Consider the following 18,631-nt stretch of genomic DNA (forward strand, 5'->3'; position numbering starts at 1 on the left):
TTGTAAATGTGCTAGTTCTGCAGATTGGTGTATGTTTTCCTATTTGTTTACAATTCAAGTTGCTGGTGCTTACCTATAAAGCCCCAAACTGTTTGGGTCAGGACTTTAAGTCTGGCAGTGAAAAGCATTTTAATTCTGCTTGGATTTTAATGTGTGTGTGTTTTTTAAATGAGATTGAATTGGCTGATCTTGGTTTCTTAATGCTGTGTTTTAATTTTATTATGCTTAATCTGGTTTTGCAGTAGAATCATAGAATCATAGAGTTGGAATAGACCACAAGGGCCATCCAGTCCAACCCCCTGCCAAGCAGGAAACACCATCAAAGCATTCCTGACAGATGGCTGTCAAGCCTCTGCTTAAAGACCTCCAAAGAAGGAGACTCCACCACACTCCTTGGCAGCAAATTCCATTGTTGAACAGCTCTTACTGTCAGGAAGTTCTTTCTAATGTTTAGGTGGAATCTTCTCTCTTGTAGCTTGAATCCATTGCTCCGTGTCCACTTCTCTGGAGCAGCAGAAAACAACCTTTCTCCCTCCTCTATATGACATCCTTTTATATATTTGAACATGGCTATCATATCACCCCTTAACCTTCTCTTCTCCAGGCTAAACATTCCCAGCTCCCTAAGCCGTTCCTCATAAGGCATCGTTTCCAGGCCTTTGACCATTTTGGTTGCCCTCCTCTGGACTCGTTCCAGCTTGTCAGTATTCTTCTTGAACTGTGGTGCCCAGAACTGGACACAGTACTCTAGGTGAGGTCTGACCAGAGCAGAATACAGTGGTACTATTACTTCCCTAGATTTAGATGCTATACTTCTATTGATGCAGCCCAGAGTCGTCTGTGATTGGATCTAACGGTCAGGCGCCCCTTTACCTTTACCTTAAGCCCAACTGAACCCAATGCAGCCTCTGTCTGGGTAGACATGCATAGGATTGCACTGTTAAGTTTCCTGATTTTGTAGACCCTCCTTGGCAGAACAGAGCTCAGTGAAAATAGTTTAAAGTGGTACTGACACGCTTTGCCTTAAAGCCCCAACCTGTTCTCTTCCTTTGACAATTCCTATTAAACATAATCGGCATTTCCATGTGCTGCGGCATTTCCATGTGCTGCTCTGGTTTGCCAGAAGCGGCTTTGTCATGCTGGCCACATGCCCTGGAAGCTATATGCCGGCTCCCTCGGCCAATAATGCGAGATGAGCGCGCAACCCCAGAGTCGGTCACGACTGGACCTAATGGTCAGGGGTCCCTTTACCTTTACCTATTAAACATAATCCTTCCTATCTTTAGCAACACCTCTTTAATGAAACAGATACAAAATACTAATATATTTATTACAAAGGATACCTTTTTAAAAAGCCTTTACTCCATCATGATGTCCCTTTATCACATCATATACCAGTGCTGATCTGACTACCTGCTCCTTTTCACCACTAGGCACAGATGGAAATTCTCCAGATTTCATTCAACAACTTGCTTTATTTACTTTACTTTCCCACCTTGGGTGATTTTTCTTTCTTATTGGCTGGACCAGTAACAAACAATTCTAGCAGGCCAAACTGCAATTGGTCAAAGGGTTGCTGAGATGCCTTTGGAAAGGAAGTTAACCCCGCAGCTGCTGGGTCACTAGCCAGCACATTAGAGAATTGACCTCCAGTCCCTCCCACTACAATGTACCTTCTGTCCGGGAAAACAGAAAGATACAAAGTTCGCATTTGGAATGAACAATTAAAAAGCTAAAATGCAATATGCAAATCTTACCAGCCATCTGTCAGGTTCTGCTTGGTAAGGAGCCTCCAGCATAGAGGAGCCCAAACGACTACAGGGTTTAAAGGCACCAGAACTGCCGAGCTGAGTCAGTGCTATGAAATGGAGTTACTTTAATAATCATGAAGACAAACTGTTGTTGGTGTTGAAGATTTTCACATCAGATAAAGAAGACTTTTACAAATATCTATTTAATGGCTACTTGACTTATAATATGTAAGAATTGCACTCTATAATCATGTAACTGCTTGACTTGTTTATTTTATTTTTAATTCAGTCTTGCAAAACAACAAAATCAGGATTATGCTCCACCTGGTGGGCTTTTTAAATAAGACAGATTTCATTATTTCATTTTGTGCACAGGACAGTCATGAAGAGTTTGAACAAAATGATGTGCAACCCATCCATCCCTCAAATTTTTGTTAAGACCCTCATATCATTTATAGGTAATGCCTAATGTCAATGGGCAGGGAGTTCCAGAGTGTAGATGCTGCCACAGTGAAAGATCCATTCCTTACAGTTGCAGAATGAACATTATGTAACATTTGTAAATGTGCTAGTTTTGCAGATTGGTGTATGTTTTCCTATTTGTTTACAATTTGAGTTGCTGGTGCTTACCTATAAATGGCTTACCTATAAATGGCCATACTTATCCAGCCACACCTAAACTATCCCTGGCCAGGCAAACATTGGCAGGTGATAATTGTTATAGTCCAGGTAATTGAGAATGCTTTTCTCCAGCAGTTCCTTGTGGACACTTTGCTTATAGACCCTTTTGAGATATGTCTTTGGTCTCTCCAATAATGCAAGTTCACCTTCCACAACTTGGCGAACAAGTTCTTGAAGTGAAGGAACACCTTCTTCCTGTAAGCAATAAATGGCAAAAGAAAAAGTGTGAAGATAATCATGAACTTGATTAAAGTGCCTACAATGGTGTCACCTTCTTCTGCCATATTAGTAAAACTAAGGCACAAATGATTTCAGAAGAAGCCCCAAATAAATAAATTGTGTACATGCAATGGGCAGAGAGCTGCACCAGAAAGAAGATTCAAATCTAAGGCAAAAGTCAAACTGGGATTTATTGCTTTGTGTCTTTAGCCAGAGGCTATCTGTTAAGCCTCCTTTTCACCTTCTCTTATCCCCAAGGCCCTGAGAGCTAATACAGAGAGGCAGCTGCTCACAGCATTCCCTGGAAAGCTAGCAGACAGGCTGGCTGGCTGATTCCCAAAGTGCTCTAGTAGTACACATGCCGTATTCACTTCCATGACAGAGAGTGTAGGCAGAAGGAAGTTGACTGTTTAAGGAGGTCTGGTACCAGTGGAAGAACATAACCAACACTCTGAAAGAACAATTTTATTCTAAAGGTGTTGTGATATGCAAAACTTAAATCAATCCATAAGGTGAATGGGAAACCAATATCCACAAACACCTTTCTCCTTTTCCCCAGCCGCTCTAACAAAATACAGATTTTGCATTCTTTTGGGACTGGGAACTATTGATGCTACTTTTCAAAGCACCCAAAACAAAATCCTACTACCCTCACCCCAATTGCACATTTGTTTCCTCTTCCAACCTGTATCACACATTAACAGCATCCACACATGGCAGTGATAGTGCACAAATGGCTTAAGATATGATTGGAGTTCTTTCTTCAAAATGGGTCCCTTGAACACTGTTCACCTAATCACAGCTCAGGGAAAAAATGTATATCTGTGTGGTCAGGTACATTTGATTCACATGGGGTAGTTTGATTCAAAGGGGCTTCAGCAACTTCACAGACACAGAGTGTCACCTTATGTTTGGCAGCTGGCTGGTTCTGCTCCATTTGCCATTCAAATCTCTTCAAATCCCATTGCGTCCTAAAATTGGGGCACAAAACTGCAAACAGCCCATCCAGGATCGTTCTGGTCAGCCTTAGGATCATGCTAAACCTTCTGAATAGTGGAGGGATGGATGGGGGCAGAGGAAGCTTGTCTGCAATGGCTCACACTGTGCATGACTGAGCCAATTCTTGGTCTGGGTCCCAAGCTCCAGCATTACCCGTGTTTCTCCAAAAATAAGACACCGTCTTATATTTATTTTTCCTCAAAAAAAACCCACTATGGCTTATTTTCAGGGGGTGTCTTATTTTTCCCCTCCTCCTCCTGTCACGGCTGGCATCGCTGCTGCGCCTATCACTATGTCTTATTTTCGGGGTATGGCTTATATTCCTTGAATGCTTAAAAATCCTGCTATGACTTATTTTATGACTACGTCTTAAAATAGGGGAAACAGGTTATGGGAGAACCAGAACCATCATTCGGTTTGGATACAGTCCTTTACACCTGATTCTGTGAGGTGCTGAATTGTTTCTCACAGCAAGTTACTGAATCTAACCATAAAGCTGTTATCACAGATGCTCATCACTTAACATGGGGAAGCATGCAAAGTAGAAAAGTCAGGAATGCTAAATGTTAGGCAGTATTAAATCTTGCACAGAACATAAAGACAAATGGCAAAGGGATTTTAAGAGAAGATGACAAGAAGATCAATGAGACCACTGAATACCAAGAACAGAAAGGAAATAAAAGACTATTTGGATATGGAACAAATACTTAATTACTCCCTTAGTAAAGCAGATGTTGAACAGGACTGTGGTGAAAGGAGTCTAGAAGTAAATTAGGGTGAGGAAAGTTTTAAAAAATTGCATCTGAGTTTGATGAGCAAAAGTTTAAAGCTACCGGTATGCACTTCACTCTTACATTTGCAGAACAAATGTTACAAGAAGAAAATGTAAGGCCATAAAATGGAATATGGCAGGGGTGGACTTGGGTCATATGGTGCCCTGAGCAAGGACAAAATTTGCCAGCCCCCTTTAAATGTTTCTTATTTTCACAATAATTTTTTTTGTATAGTTGCCTTTTTATGGATCTTCCCAATAAGTACCATATAAATATGGGGATGATGATGATGTGCCCCCTCAGCTCAATGCCCTATGGCAGGGGAACCACTTTCATTGCCCTAAGTCCAGTGCTGAGTATGGGGACATTAAAGGCCAACCATACTAAATGATTTTCATCTCCATCATTTAAAGGTAGCAGTTTCTACACCAGTGTTTCTCAACCAGTGTGCCTCCAGATGTTTTGGGACTACAACTCCCATAATCCCTAGCAAGCAAGACCAGTGGTCAGGAATGATGGGAGTTGTAGTCCCAAAACATCTGGAGGCACACTGGTTGAGAAACACTGTTCTACACAACAGAAATGCAGGAAGTTGTTGCCTGCATTTCGATAAACAATTTGCAGACAAAGCATATGCATTGCATGAAGAAGACCCAGGCTCAATCCCAAAATCTAGTTTAAGAATCTTGGGTTAGTAGGAAAAGATACCCCTCTACCCAAAGCCCCAGAGAGCACCTCTAGAGTAGGCAGTACAGGACCAAACAGAACAACTGGCAGTTTCATACACAGTGCTTCCCCCCCCTAAAAATGTTTTGGGGCACTCTCATTTTGACTCAAGAAAATCACCATTTTATAGTTCAAATCAGGGAAAATAAATACAGTAAATGGACAAAAAAAAAAGATTCACAAAATGTTTAGGGGTATGCATAACCCCCCAGAAAAAAGCACTGTTCATACATATACTATCACCTAGGCTATTACCTATGAAATGATATCCTAATTAAATTGGATAAAATGTACTGTCACTAAGCAGGTGAATTGGTTAAAGGATCGGCTACAAACATAAAAGGTTTTGCAAAAAAGCAAGCTTCAAAACTGGAGAAAAAAAAGTAAGCACAGGATCAGCCATGAATACTGTAGACACATGCATAGCAGCCAACTCTTAGGGGCCAAGGTCCCTTCGCTCCCCCAATATTTGAGGGGGCTGCCCCCCCCAAGTTGATGAGCATTTCCATTCGAATGGTATGAGCGTGCCATGTCATGTGATCCGATTATGCAGGGCGGGGCTTCCCCCCAATATTCTTTTCAATTGGTAGCCCTGAACACATGTATCCCTGCAAGGTGGATGGGGCAGTTTTGATCATGCTGAGCAATGGGGAGGGGTTGCCTGAGTGCCTTGGGTTTTCTGCTTGGGCCTTCATATGAATAGTGCATTCTTAGAATCATATGATTCAGTGAAAAGCTGGGTATTTCCAGTTAAAATAAGCATATTGCAAATGCTGCACCCCTGCAAGGTTTTGTTTTTGTTTTTGGTATAATCCAGATGCAATGAGGAGGGGAATATTTATTTATTTAACAAAACTCATATACTACTTGATTCCTATTCTGCTTGCTTGTAGTAAAACCTGTAAGCGGTTTCCAAGAAATATTGACATTATCAATAAAAAAGTTAAAACATTTAAATATCATTAAATTAACAGCAAATAAGGTCTAAACATGTCAGCATCTACATATATTTATGTGAGTATGAATGTGGACATTTGTGCAGAACTCATGGCTCTATAAGGATTTGAAGGATAAGGTATAGAAAAATAAATAGAAGAACCATAAAGGTAAAGGTAAAGGGACCCTGACCATTAGGTCCAGTCATGGACGACTCTGGGGTTGCGGCGCTCATCTCGCTTTACTAGCTGAGGGAGCCGGTGTACAGCTTCCATGTCATGTAGCCAGCAGGACTAAGCCGCTTCTGGCGAACCAGAGCAGCACTCGGAAATGCCGTTTACCTTCCCACCGGAGCAGTACCTATTTATCTACTTGCACTTTGATGTGCTTTCAAACTGCTAGGTTGGCAGGAGCTGGGACCGAGCAACGGGAGCTCACCCTGTCGCGGGGATTTAAACCGCCGACCTTCTGATCGACAAGCCCTAGGCTCTGTGGTTTAACCCACAGCGCCACCCATGTCCTTTACAGAAGAACCATACCACATTCCTAAACTGCATATAGAGAAAAAAAATCCATCATTGGTTTAAACAGAATGGATTTCAAGTAATATTATATGGAGGATCAAACAAAATTAATATAAAATGAATATAGACATTACCAATATCCTGCACAAAGGTTTCTGGTCACTGAAATTCATGTTGTCCTCCAGATAATGTATCTTCTACTTATTGGGCCTTATGTACTATTTATGCTTAATAAGGGAGTTGCAAGATCACTGATAGGGACGCGGGTGGTGCTGTGGGTTAAACCACTGAGCCTAGGGCTTGCCAATCAGAAGGTCGGCAGTTCAAATCCCCGCGACGGGGTGAGCTCCCGTTGCTCAGTCCCAGCTCCTGCCAACCTAGCAGTTCGAAAGCACGTCAAAGTGCAAGTAGATAAATAGGTACCACTACAGTGGGAAGGAAAACAGCGTTTTCGTGTGCTGCTCTGGTTTGCCAGAAGCAGCTTAGTCATGCTGGCCACATGACCTGGAAGCTGTACTCCCTTGGCCAATAACGCGAGATGAGCGCTGCAACCCCAGAGTCGGTCACGACTGGACCTAATGGTCAGGGGTCCCTTTACCTTTACGATCACTGATGGTTAAGAGTGAATTCAGAATGGTGTTTTGCAAACCAGGACTGGGAATCAAACATGCAGAAGAAGCACATTTTACAAGCCCTTCCTAGATTACAGCACTTCAGACTGCAGGTGAGGAATCAAATCATTAGTATTAATCCACATAAAAACCTTCCTGCACATTCACACCTAGCATTTCAGGGTGTTTTGACCTGGGTAACTCCCCAACCTGCTAGCTTTGCAGTTAAGGGTATCACAAGTAAAAGCAAATAAAGCCATGTTAAATATAGAGGGCACACGTGCTACGCATATGGACTTGAATAAGGCTGTTCACTTCTCACGATAGCCTCATAAGAAGCCTTGAAAAATGTTGAAACAAGCTGCATAAAAATGTGTTCACAAAAAGTCCTATCTATATCCTGCAACCTTTCATGATGCCCACATGAATTTTGTTATGAGCAAATTCTGTCTGATTCAGCTCAATGATGAGGGCAGGCCATCATACATATCACAAACTGAGATGACTGAAACACTTCCTATTCCCCCATCATGCACCCTGCTACACTCCTCTTCATACCTGGAAGAGCCTCAGCTTCCCACCCATCACATGTAACCAAGCCATTCATTGCTCCTTAAAACCCAGATCCTCTTCACCTTTCTTGTACTACTGCAGTCTCACCACTTCTGCAGAATTTGTTAACTCTCTCACACCTCCTTTATTGTTCTGCTTTCCTTAGGGCTGGTTCACGCAGGTGTGCTGACTACTTGGTGTTTTCAGCCACAACAGAGGATTGCATATGTGAATGAATTAGCAGCTACAGATCAAACACCACAAAAATAGCTTCATATAATCTTGCATCACCTGGGACAAAGGTTTTTCAATGGAACCAGCTCACACATCTAACTTGTGTACAGTTATGGTTGCCCCCGAAGGATATTGAAATGGACCAGGATATGGGGCAGAAAAGGACCACCAAAAAGACCAAGGGGTTGGAGCACAGTTGCATTCCGGGCTTTCTAATTTAGAAGAAATGCAGTTAAGGAGAGATGTGACAGAAGCCTATAAAACCATGTATGGTGTGAATAAAGTAGACTGAAAGAAGTGAACTTAGGGTTCAGCAATGAAGTTGATTGACAGTGGATTCAGAAAAAAAGAAAACAATTCTTCATAGAATGCACAATTTGTTTATAGAATTCATTGTCCCAAGATATCATGGCCACCACGCACACTCCCTTGTTTCCACGATTGAGGGGGCACACCGCCACAGAACTTGGTGGGGGCCTGGCCCCTTCATTGAATTTTTTTTTTAGGTCCTGGCCTCCCGCCCCCCTACTTGGCACCCCCTGATGGCCAAATTTATTTCAGATAGCAGCCATGTGCATGATCTGGATTGAAAATGCAGTGTGCAGAAAGTTTATGCAAATGCCATTTCTCCAATGAAAACAGTCACTCTGAAGCAGTTATCTTTTAGTAGCAAAAACATGAAGGCACATTCTGTGCCTATGTAGTAAAGCAATGAGAATAGGCATTTGGGTCTGGTAGTGGTACTTTCATTTGGAAAATGATATGGAGGAAAGAGTTTAAAACTTAATTCCTCTGCACTTCATTTCCCTATTGTTGCTTTCATGCCCTCACTGCTGGCTTCCTGGAAGAGGTATGTGGGTGGCCACTCTGGAAAGAGATATCTGACTGGATGGATCTTTGGGTCTCATCCAGAAGGGCTCTTCTTCTGCTTTTATGTTGTTAATCCTAGATAAATGCAGGCAGATATCAAATAGTAGAGAATGTAATAGAGTCATGGGTCCAAGCAGACGTACCAGCAATAGCAGTTGTTCTAAAAGCAGGTGTGAATAATGTGATTCTTCCTAGTGTCCAAAATTAATGTTGTGGGTCATCAGATTTTCACAAGTAATAAAGAGGAAAATAAAGCAAATGGGAAGATGAAAGCCAAATCTTAAAATGATCACATGATAAAATGCATTTGGTAGTCATTTTCTTTACCTGGACAGATAGTAGAATCTGGTGCAATTCCTTCTTCAGATCAATAAAGCGATCGTGATAGATGGTCAAAGCCCAAGGTTCCTTCAAGTAGCTAGTTAAAAAAGAAGAAATTTAGTTAGTGAGTGAGCCTTCATTAGACCCTAATAAAGTATTTACCTGCTTTTTGCTTTTATAAATTACAGTTCTGGACCCATCAGGATAGTTTGTTCATAAAATGCCTCCCGTAACAACATGGTCAATCAATTCTTTTAATGGATGTTCCTGATGTACAGCCAGCTTCAGTAATTACATTTAAAGTGGCTTAATTCAGAGCTGTGGCAAGAGCCAGTGAAGAATCCTGATTTTATCAGAATTTAAAAGCCTGAAGACCTGTGAGGAACTGTGTCTCTATTATCTGTCCTCATTTGAGAAAAGCAGATGGCAGGATTAACTGAACTCCTGCATAAACAAATTACATTTGTGTAGACAATGGCACAAAGTGTTGTTCATCATTAAGGTTTCTGGATTAATAAAGGCCAGAAAAACAGGACACAACAGTGTTGCAATATGTTCCTTGCACTAGTGCACTGAAGCTAAATTGAATTTATCATACAAGGAAATCCTCAGTGTTTATATTCCCTGCAATAAAGAACATAAGAGCTATGAAAACCTATTTTCTGGGCAAATAAATATTTATATAAGGCACCCAGGTCTTAAGGGGCAGGGGTAAATATGAATACTTTTTTTAAAGTATAAGCATATAAAATTTAAGCATATCTATTTTAGTAACCACTAGGTGCTGTAATATAAAGTAATGACAACTGAGTTAGTAACAAGTAAACTTTAGTTTCCAACGGTCAATTTACACAGCCTCTACACTTGCATAGGGCTGCCACACATTACCAGGATTTCAAAGGTGCTGCTTTGTCAACGACTTTCAGGGCGTCCTAGTTTTCACTTTTTGAAAGTAACCCTAACTTATAGAACTTGGACACCTTGCTTTAGTTCAAGGCAAACAATTCAGATAATTTGTTATCAACCAGCGTAGCTGGAGTGGCCAGGAAAAAGAGCCAGAGTTGTTGTGTGAATCAGATCACACAGTTCAACAAGGTGTAGTTTAAGGGCACATATTACATATGCTGGGATGTGGGAGAAAGGCTTTGTCTTGCAGGCTTCTGCCCCATATTTCTGTGTAGACAATTCTGTATACAGTTGTGGATTAGCTCCAGTTGTACACCAGGCCTAGGGTTTGATCCATTATTTCCTACTCAGAGCTAACCCATTGAAATTAATGGGCATGAGTAATTTAGGTTCATTAATCTCAATGAGTTTACCCAAAGTAGAACTTGGTTGAATGCAACCCCTGGTTTCTAGTCTGTAGGCTAGGAGAGACTCGATATGTTGGTGTAGTGTAATGCTGGAGCCAGTGTGGCACAGCGATTAGAATGTCGGATTTGGATCCAGGGGACCAGGGTTCAATTCTGTCCTAGCCATGGAACTCACTGGGTGACCTGGGGCCACTTGCTGCCTCTCAGACTAGCCTACCTCACAGGGTTGTTGTATAAATTAAATGAGGAAAGAGAAGAAGCATTTATGCCACCTAGAGCTCATTGCTGGAAAATATATAAATAATGCAATAAATAAATAGTAACAGAAATAAATTGTGATGAATTTCAAACTGGTGAAAAATAGAAATCCATGAGGCCTCTCTCAATTCAACAGTGGTTCCAGGAGAATACGGAATTTTAATCATGGATAAAAGACATACATTTTTCAGATTATTTTGTTGAGCTAGTATTCCTCTTCCTTTTACGTATATGCAGGAGCCATGAAATAGATTTACTTCTGGACCCATCCAGATTTACTAGATGCCAGAGGACAGTAACTACCTGAAGATCTCTGATTTGATTTGAGGTTTTGTAACAAAAGTATTATTAATAGTGATAACTTATTTGACTTCGTTTTTTATAACAATTGCCTTGGCTTTAACACTCCTTTTCATTTGCTTTCTACATTGCCAAAACATTTCATTTCCCCCTAACGCAGTGCTTTTTTTCAGGGGTACAGTAAGCTGTTTCCTACTTGTTGTGGCTACTCTCGAGTAGGGTTAGGGTTAGGGTTAGGGTTAGGGTTAGGGTTAGGGTTAGGGTTATTATTGTGCATACTATTTACAGTGCAGAGATATCAGAAAACATGAACGCCTAGTCACTTTCAGAACCCGGCAATGGCTTCCGTCTGCTTTTCGGCCAGCATAAAAGCCTGGGCACCCCAAAACGCCGCCCCTTCGCCCTACGTTTTGACCTTCAAAGCCTTATGCGGCTTGGGACCCTTGTACCTACGGGACCGCCTTTCCTGGTATGCCCTGCGGAGGACCTTAAGGTCCACAAACAACAATATTCTGGAGATCCCGAGCCATAAGGTGGCTAGATTGGTCTCAACTAGGGCCAGGACCTTTTCAGTATTGGCCCCAACTTGGTGGAATGCTCTTTCACAGGAGACCAGGGCCCTGCGGGATTTGTCATCTTTCCGCAGGGCCTGCAAGACAGAGCTGTTCCGCCTGGCCTTTGGGTTGGATTCAGTCTGACACCTGTGTTTTCCTCCCTCGTGGTTTGGATTTATGGACTACTTAAAATGAGGCTGCATTTTAAATTTTTAAAATTGTATTTTAATCTGTATTTTAATTAATTGTTTTCTTTTCTTTTATGTCTTATTGTAATTTTATTGGTGTTAGCCGCCCTGAGCCTGGTTTTGACTGGGAAGGGTGGGGTATAAATAAAATTGTATTATTATTATTATTATTATTATTATTATTATTATTACGTGTGGGCACGCGCCTCAATTTGGGCGCCAGAAGGAAAGGTCTCCCCTCTTCCTGGCTGGGGTGGCGCCTGGGCTCCGACGTCTCGCTGAGCCCCTCATCCGCTGACCCTCAACCAGCCAAGGCTCCGACGCATCTCTGAGCCCCTCCTGCATGCTCTGTTCCCCATAGTGTTGCCAGGGCTCAAACGCCTCACTGAGCCCTCTCTCCATTCCGCTCCATTCCTCATTCCCTCCTCCTGACTCGCTGCTTGTGCTGCCGCTGGGCGAGGTGCTGGTCAGGATGACAGGGGAGGCTCCCTGTAGGGCGACCCCTGACACTACTGAAGGAAGAGGCTCAGGGGTCAGCAAACCTTTTCAGCAGGGGGCCAGTCCACTGTCCCTCAGACCTTGTGGGGGCTGGAATAGATTTTTTGGGGGGAAATGAATGAATTCCTATGCCCCACCAATAACCCAGAGATGCATTTTAAATAAAAGCACACATTCTACTCATGTAAAAACATGCTGATTCCCAGACCGTCCATGGGCCGGATTTAGAAGGTGATTGGGGCAGGTCCAGTCCCCTGGCCTTAGTTTGCCTCCCCATGGGCTAGCCTATCTAGGTCCCTTTGGGGTGGGACAGTTACCAGTAACTGGAGTAGGCAGCTAGGTCCCCTTTGTAAGGCTGTTGAGATTGTGACAGCTTTTTAGCACAAAGTGAAGTGCTGCTGGCTGAGGAGCTGCCATCCAATTGCTGTGAAAGAAAGTAGATGCTGGAGGAGGAGGAGGAGGAGGAGGAGGAAGGAGGAGGAGGAGGAAGGAGGAGGAGGAGGACAGAGTTGATTTGGGGACATTTGAAGGACCTAAATTAGATTTTTAAAGCCAGGTCATTCTATTTGACCAGCTCAATATTAATTATGCCCTAAAAATCCCCAACAACCACTTCCTTATAGTGTGTGTCTGCATGTCTGATATGCAGAAGCAATTAAATAAAAAAAAACAAATGATAAGAATCAGGAAAATTGCAGCAAAATCAGGCAACAGAAAGATCTAAAATAAATTTCTAAAGCCTGCTAAAATAAAAATGTCTTCAGTTTCTAACAAAAATGGCTTAAGGAGGGGGCCTAACATATATTCCAGAGCTGAAGCACACTACAGGAGTCCTGTCACTCATGCTTGGGATGGCACTGAGAGAGGGACTACTGTATCTGAATCCTGAATCCAGTAAACCCTCTAGCTAAATATAACCTGTGTTTCTCACCCTCAGTCTCCTATCTACAATACAGGGATAATAACTCTGATCTCAATGCATGTAAAAGCATTTTATGCAGATTAAAGGGCTAAATATTATTTAACAGTTTGCAATCGACATTCAAAAAGGACAGGAATATGGAATATACATTAACAACTGCTCAAAGGTTTACCTAATCAAGTTTAATTATACTTTTTTAGTACAAGGAAGCTTTTTCATTTCAAATTCTAATCCCTGGATTTCTTGGTAGTCTAGCTGCTCATTAGGAGCACCGTTATTCATTAAAAACCTAGTGATGTAATACAGAAAATAAACGTCTAATGCTTCCAAATATTCACTGGCCATTTATATTTATCTTTTATACACATATAAATAGTATGATTCAAGGTTAGGATTTAATTCTAGCAGAATAGGAAAGCTGTTAGGGCTTTCATGTATTACTTTGCCTTTATTCTCTTCAAAAAATGCACACCTATTTACCTCTAATTAGGGTGCAAAGTGTACTGAGTGGCATATTCAGCCATGCTCACAGCCTCTTTTTGACAGAAAGGAAAATTGATGGCAACCTTAAGGAAGCCTTCAGGGTGAACTGAAGCGTTAAGGTGGAATCCTTTTCAATACAAACATGTCCCGATAATGCTTTGGAACTACCAGATTCCACAGAATTGCACATTATGTTCTGGCTTTGAGTAAACAACAACCCTGATGTTTTGAATGTCTGTTTTACATCTAATCTTCATATTCAGCATCCATCCCAGGTTTAATATAATCCCTTAATTGCAGAGGATTTTCTCTGTAGACTCTTTTAATGCATATATTTTATCAGTACTGTAAAAATAAAAGGAAAGTCACACACTGTCACACGCTTGCTTTAGGGATATCTTTGTACTGTAATTTTTTTTCCTATAACACTATGATTATATAATTTAAGAGTCTATTACAACTAAGAGGCATTGTAAAAAGTTACTATTGTGTTTGAGTTGAAATTTATTATTAACAACTAGAGTACAATTGGAAAAATATTGGAAGAGTTACTCAACTTGCTTCTAGGTTTCAGCAAATGGCTGAGAAAAATGTGGCAGACTGCCTTGATGAGTAAGTGAACATGTTTTAGGCATCTGTGAGACTGGAAAATATGCTCAACAGATCGTTTTTCTGTAACTTGATCTCATTTTTTGTTGGAACAGGGTTAAATCTGAAGAATATTTACAGCCAGAAGTGTTAGTGATGATTTAATAATCTCTTGGATATATTTTGATTGGAAATATATTATATTATGGGAGAGGTGGATTACATTTTCTGTTAATGTTTGTGTTAAATTTTACTTGACTCAATTTGTTAATCTCTTCTTGTTTTTATCCTTTCTGTATGTATTTTAACTTGGTAAAATTCATTAAAAATGGAGGTAGGGGAGGAAAATTATATCACAAAATTTCTTAACAACTTTAGTAACACCCTCTCCATAGTCCAATGCAAGTATTATTATATGTACTTTGATTCTACTCATAATGATCAAATACCATACAAGTGTATGAGTAGATAGCATTTGGAAATATGAGAGTATTGCCAAACTCCTCTAGGTCTCACTTATATAGGATAAGGGCCCCAGGAAAAGCTGTTACACATGTAATACCCTGTTTCTCATATTTTAAGACATACCCATAAAATAAGCCATAGCAGGGTATTTCCATGTATGACTCATTCATATGTTAATCTTAACATGCCAGCGATCAATAGTCCAGGTGGGTGCAACACTAGCAAGCTCATGGGCAATGGGCAAAGTGCATTAAAATGCAACCAATTAGCCCCACAGAGCAAGCTTACATTGGCTGAGAGATTACCAAGTGGTCTGCATCTGATTCAAATCATGCCTTTGGAACCTGCAACTAGACAAAGGGGATTGTGTTTGTATGTCTCCCAAGTGGGTACTGGAATTTGTACCTGTGTTGCATTGATAACAAATAGGACAGGAATTCATTTGTGAGTATGGTTTCATTCTAAATCTCACTATACTGTACTTCAAGGAACGATAATCTACATTGATATTCAAAAGTGCATTACCATGCCCACTTTCCAAATTGCTGAAGCAATTTTACAAAACTGAAATCAATTTAAATTTCCAGTGCAGGGCTAACTATCAAATGTAAAGGAAAAGCTCCATAAAAGTGTAGCTAACATGAGCTCAACTGAGGCACAACAGTCTAACTTGTATATGCAGTACAGGATAAGTCACAATGTTAGAACTCATAGGATGCATGTCTGCTGTGGCCTAGTTGTCACTGTTAATTTTGAAATTTAATTAATTTTAAAACAATTTTGCTATCATTAAATCTAGCTCTACAGGGTTGAAGCCTTCAACCTGATGAGTGCAAGGCAGTGAGAAAATTCATGGTTAGATATAGCCTCTAATTTAAAAGATAATTTGCATGTCACAACAGGCAAATTAACTCCCAGGTGACAGCTGTTTTACTGAGTTCATTCCTGGCAATGGATTTCGTGTAGGGGGGGATATAATCCTGCTACAAAAGGATGAAAATAAGCACTCTTCTGCCTTACAAAAAAGAGAGACAAAAAGTATGCATTTGAAACTTAACAGTAGGCCTACTAACGACAAATTTTATTTCTTTATTTAAACAATTTATATACTACTTAACTACAATAGTCTCTAAACAGCTTATAAAGAAACAATACAAAAAGAAAAATCAGCTAAAACTATAAAATAAAATTTCAATTAAAATGCTTCCTGGAATTAAAAACAAACAAACAAAAAACCACTACAGAAGGAGCCGGAAGTTCAGTAGGGGTGGTGGTGGGGCTGTCTGATCTCAACTGGAAGAAAGATTCATGAAAATGGACCTCTGATGGGTGGTTCCTGCTTGTTTGATAGCTAGGCATATACAGTACAGTACTAACTTTAGTGTATCTTTTCCCTAAACTTGTTATCTCCTCCAACCATGGGGAAGGTACCATAAAAATTAAACAAAACAAGGCAAAACTAAATAAATAAGCCAATATAATATTTTTGTATTTCTTGCCCAAGAAAACTATACAATTAGATAATCCACAACCCTATTTCCAAATAGGAATTGATCCCCTTCATGGATCAATGCCTTGTCGTGGCGAAGGGGCTTGAATAACTCAGGGAAGCTATGAGCTATATGCCATGCAGGGCCACCCAAGATGGACAGGTCATAGTTAAGAGTTTTGATCCACCTGGAGAAGGAACTGGCAAGCCACTCCAGTATCCCTGCCAAGAAAACTCCATGGACAAAGACAACAGGCATATAAAAGTTACGACGCTGGAAGATGAGCCCCTCAGGTCGGAAGGCGTCCAACATGCTACTGAGGAAGAGCGGAGGACAAGTACAAGTAGATTCAGAGCTGATGAAGCGGCTGGGCCAAAGCTGAAAGCTGAAAGTTGCGGATATGCCTGGAAGCGAAAGGAAAGTCTGATGCTGTAAAGAAAAATATTGCATAGGAACCTGGAATGTAAGAACCCATGAATGGAGGTAAGCTGGATGTGGTCAAAAATGAGATGACAAGAATAAATATTGATATCCTGGGCATCAGTGAACTAAAATGGAAGGGAATGGGAGAATTCAGTTCAGATGACTATCATATCTACTACTGTGGGCAAGAATCCCGTAGAAGAAATGGAGTTGCTCTCATAGTCAGCAAAAGAGTGGCTAAAGCTGTAATGGGATGCAATCTCAAAAATGACAGAATGATCTTGATACGAATCCAAGGCAGACCTTTTAACATCACAGTAATCCAAGTTTATGCACCAACTACCGGTGCTGAAGAAAGTGAAATTGACCAATTCTATGAAGACTTACAACACCTTCTAGAAATGACACCAAAGAAGGATGTTCTTCTCATTATAGGGGATTGGAATGCTAAAGTAGGGAATCAAGAGATAAAAGGAACAACTGGCAAGTTTGGCCTTGGAGTTCAAAATGAAGCAGGGCAAAGGCTAATAGAGTTCTGTCAAGAGAACAAGCTGGTCATCACAAACACTCTTTTCCAACAACACAAGAGACGACTACACACATGGATATCACCAAATGGGCAGCATCGAAATCAGATTGATTATATTCTTTGCAGCCAAAGATGGAGAATCTCCCTCGCATTTTGCCTGCCTTCTCTTCCCTGCTATTTGTAAGGCTTCACTGGACAGCCATTTTGCTTTCTTGCATTTCCTTTTCATTGGGATGATTTTCGTTGCTGCCTCCTGTATAATGTTTCGAGCCTCCATCCATAGTTCTTCAGGCACTCTGTCCACCAAATCTAAATCCTTAAACCTGTTCCTCACTTCCACTGTGTATTCATAAGGGATTTGATTTAGATTGTATCTTACTGGCCCAGTGGTTTTTCCTACTTTCTTCAGTTTAAGCTGGAATTTTGCTATAAGAAGCTGATGATCTGAGTTACAGTCAGCTCCAGGTCTTCTTTTTGCTGACTGTATAGAGCTAGTGAAAGATACAGGAAGTCCCTGGAAAAGACCCTGATGTTGGGAAAGATGGAGGGCACAAGGAGAAGGGGACGATAGAGGATGAGATGGTTGGACAGTGTTCTCGAAGCCACCAACATGAGTCTGACCAAACTGCGGGAGGCAGTGGAAGACAGGAGTGCCTGGCGTGCTCTGGTCCATGGGGTCACGAAGAGTCAGACACAACTAAACAACAAACAATAACATGAGGTAGTAGTCTACTAGGTCTTACTTAGAGTAGGCTTCCTGATATTAATGGATGTAAATTAGATGTATTCATTAATTTTAATAGGTGTACTCTGAGTAAAACTTAATTGAACACCACCCATGGTCTCAAAGTATACTGATCTTGGAAATTTCCATCACCAGCACTGAATGCAGATTGGTTAAGATATTAACAGTGTTTGCTATATACTACAAGTAATCAAAGAAATGGACTAGATTCTTACTATGGGGAGGCCTGGGTTCAGTTTCTCACTCAGCCATGAAGCTCACTGAGTGGCCTTTGGACAATCACCAACTCTCAGACTAACATACTTCACAAGCTTGTTGCGAGGATAAGTGGAGAGCAGGGGAGGGAAGAGGACAATGCCTTTATCACCAGCAGCGTCATCATTTTTTTTGTATGCCGCATTTCCATGGTAAACAAAGTTTCATTGGAATAGCCCTGTAAATATTCAAACAACAACAACACCCCAATGCAAACTAGATTGCTAAAATGTTGCAACACTTGTACACTAATTCAGCATCCATTGGCTCATGTTGAAACATTAAGTTTCTGGAAGGAAAAGTGAGGTGTAACTGTTAAATAAATGAATGAATGATAACTCAGTTAGTCCAGCAGTACCAGTGGAGCTGGGATTTATCTGTGCAGTGCTCTCCATGGACCTCGTGTTCATCTAACCAGACAGG

General features: G+C 41.0%; 1 protein-coding gene across 5 annotated transcripts in view; it reads right to left on the minus strand.

Moving 5' to 3' along the window:
- Nucleotides 1-2,004: 2,004 nt before the first annotated feature.
- Nucleotides 2,005-18,631, minus strand: part of CFAP61 (cilia and flagella associated protein 61) — a 107,635-nt gene continuing 91,008 nt past the window's right edge. For all 5 annotated transcript variants that reach the window (XM_088675918.1, XM_088675917.1, XM_035101986.3 and 2 more), the window contains 2 exons: nt 9,204-9,294; nt 2,005-2,627 (listed from right to left, as the gene is read on the minus strand). In XM_088675918.1, the coding sequence (XP_088532044.1) occupies nt 2,427-2,627; nt 9,204-9,294 (292 nt within the window). In that variant the 3' untranslated portion in view covers nt 2,005-2,426. The remainder of the gene's footprint in view (nt 2,628-9,203; nt 9,295-18,631) is intronic.

This window comes from Zootoca vivipara, chromosome 8, assembly GCF_965207765.1.
Source record: "Zootoca vivipara chromosome 8, rZooViv2.hap1.1, whole genome shotgun sequence".
In the NCBI taxonomy this organism is placed as follows: Eukaryota; Metazoa; Chordata; class Lepidosauria; order Squamata; family Lacertidae; genus Zootoca; species Zootoca vivipara.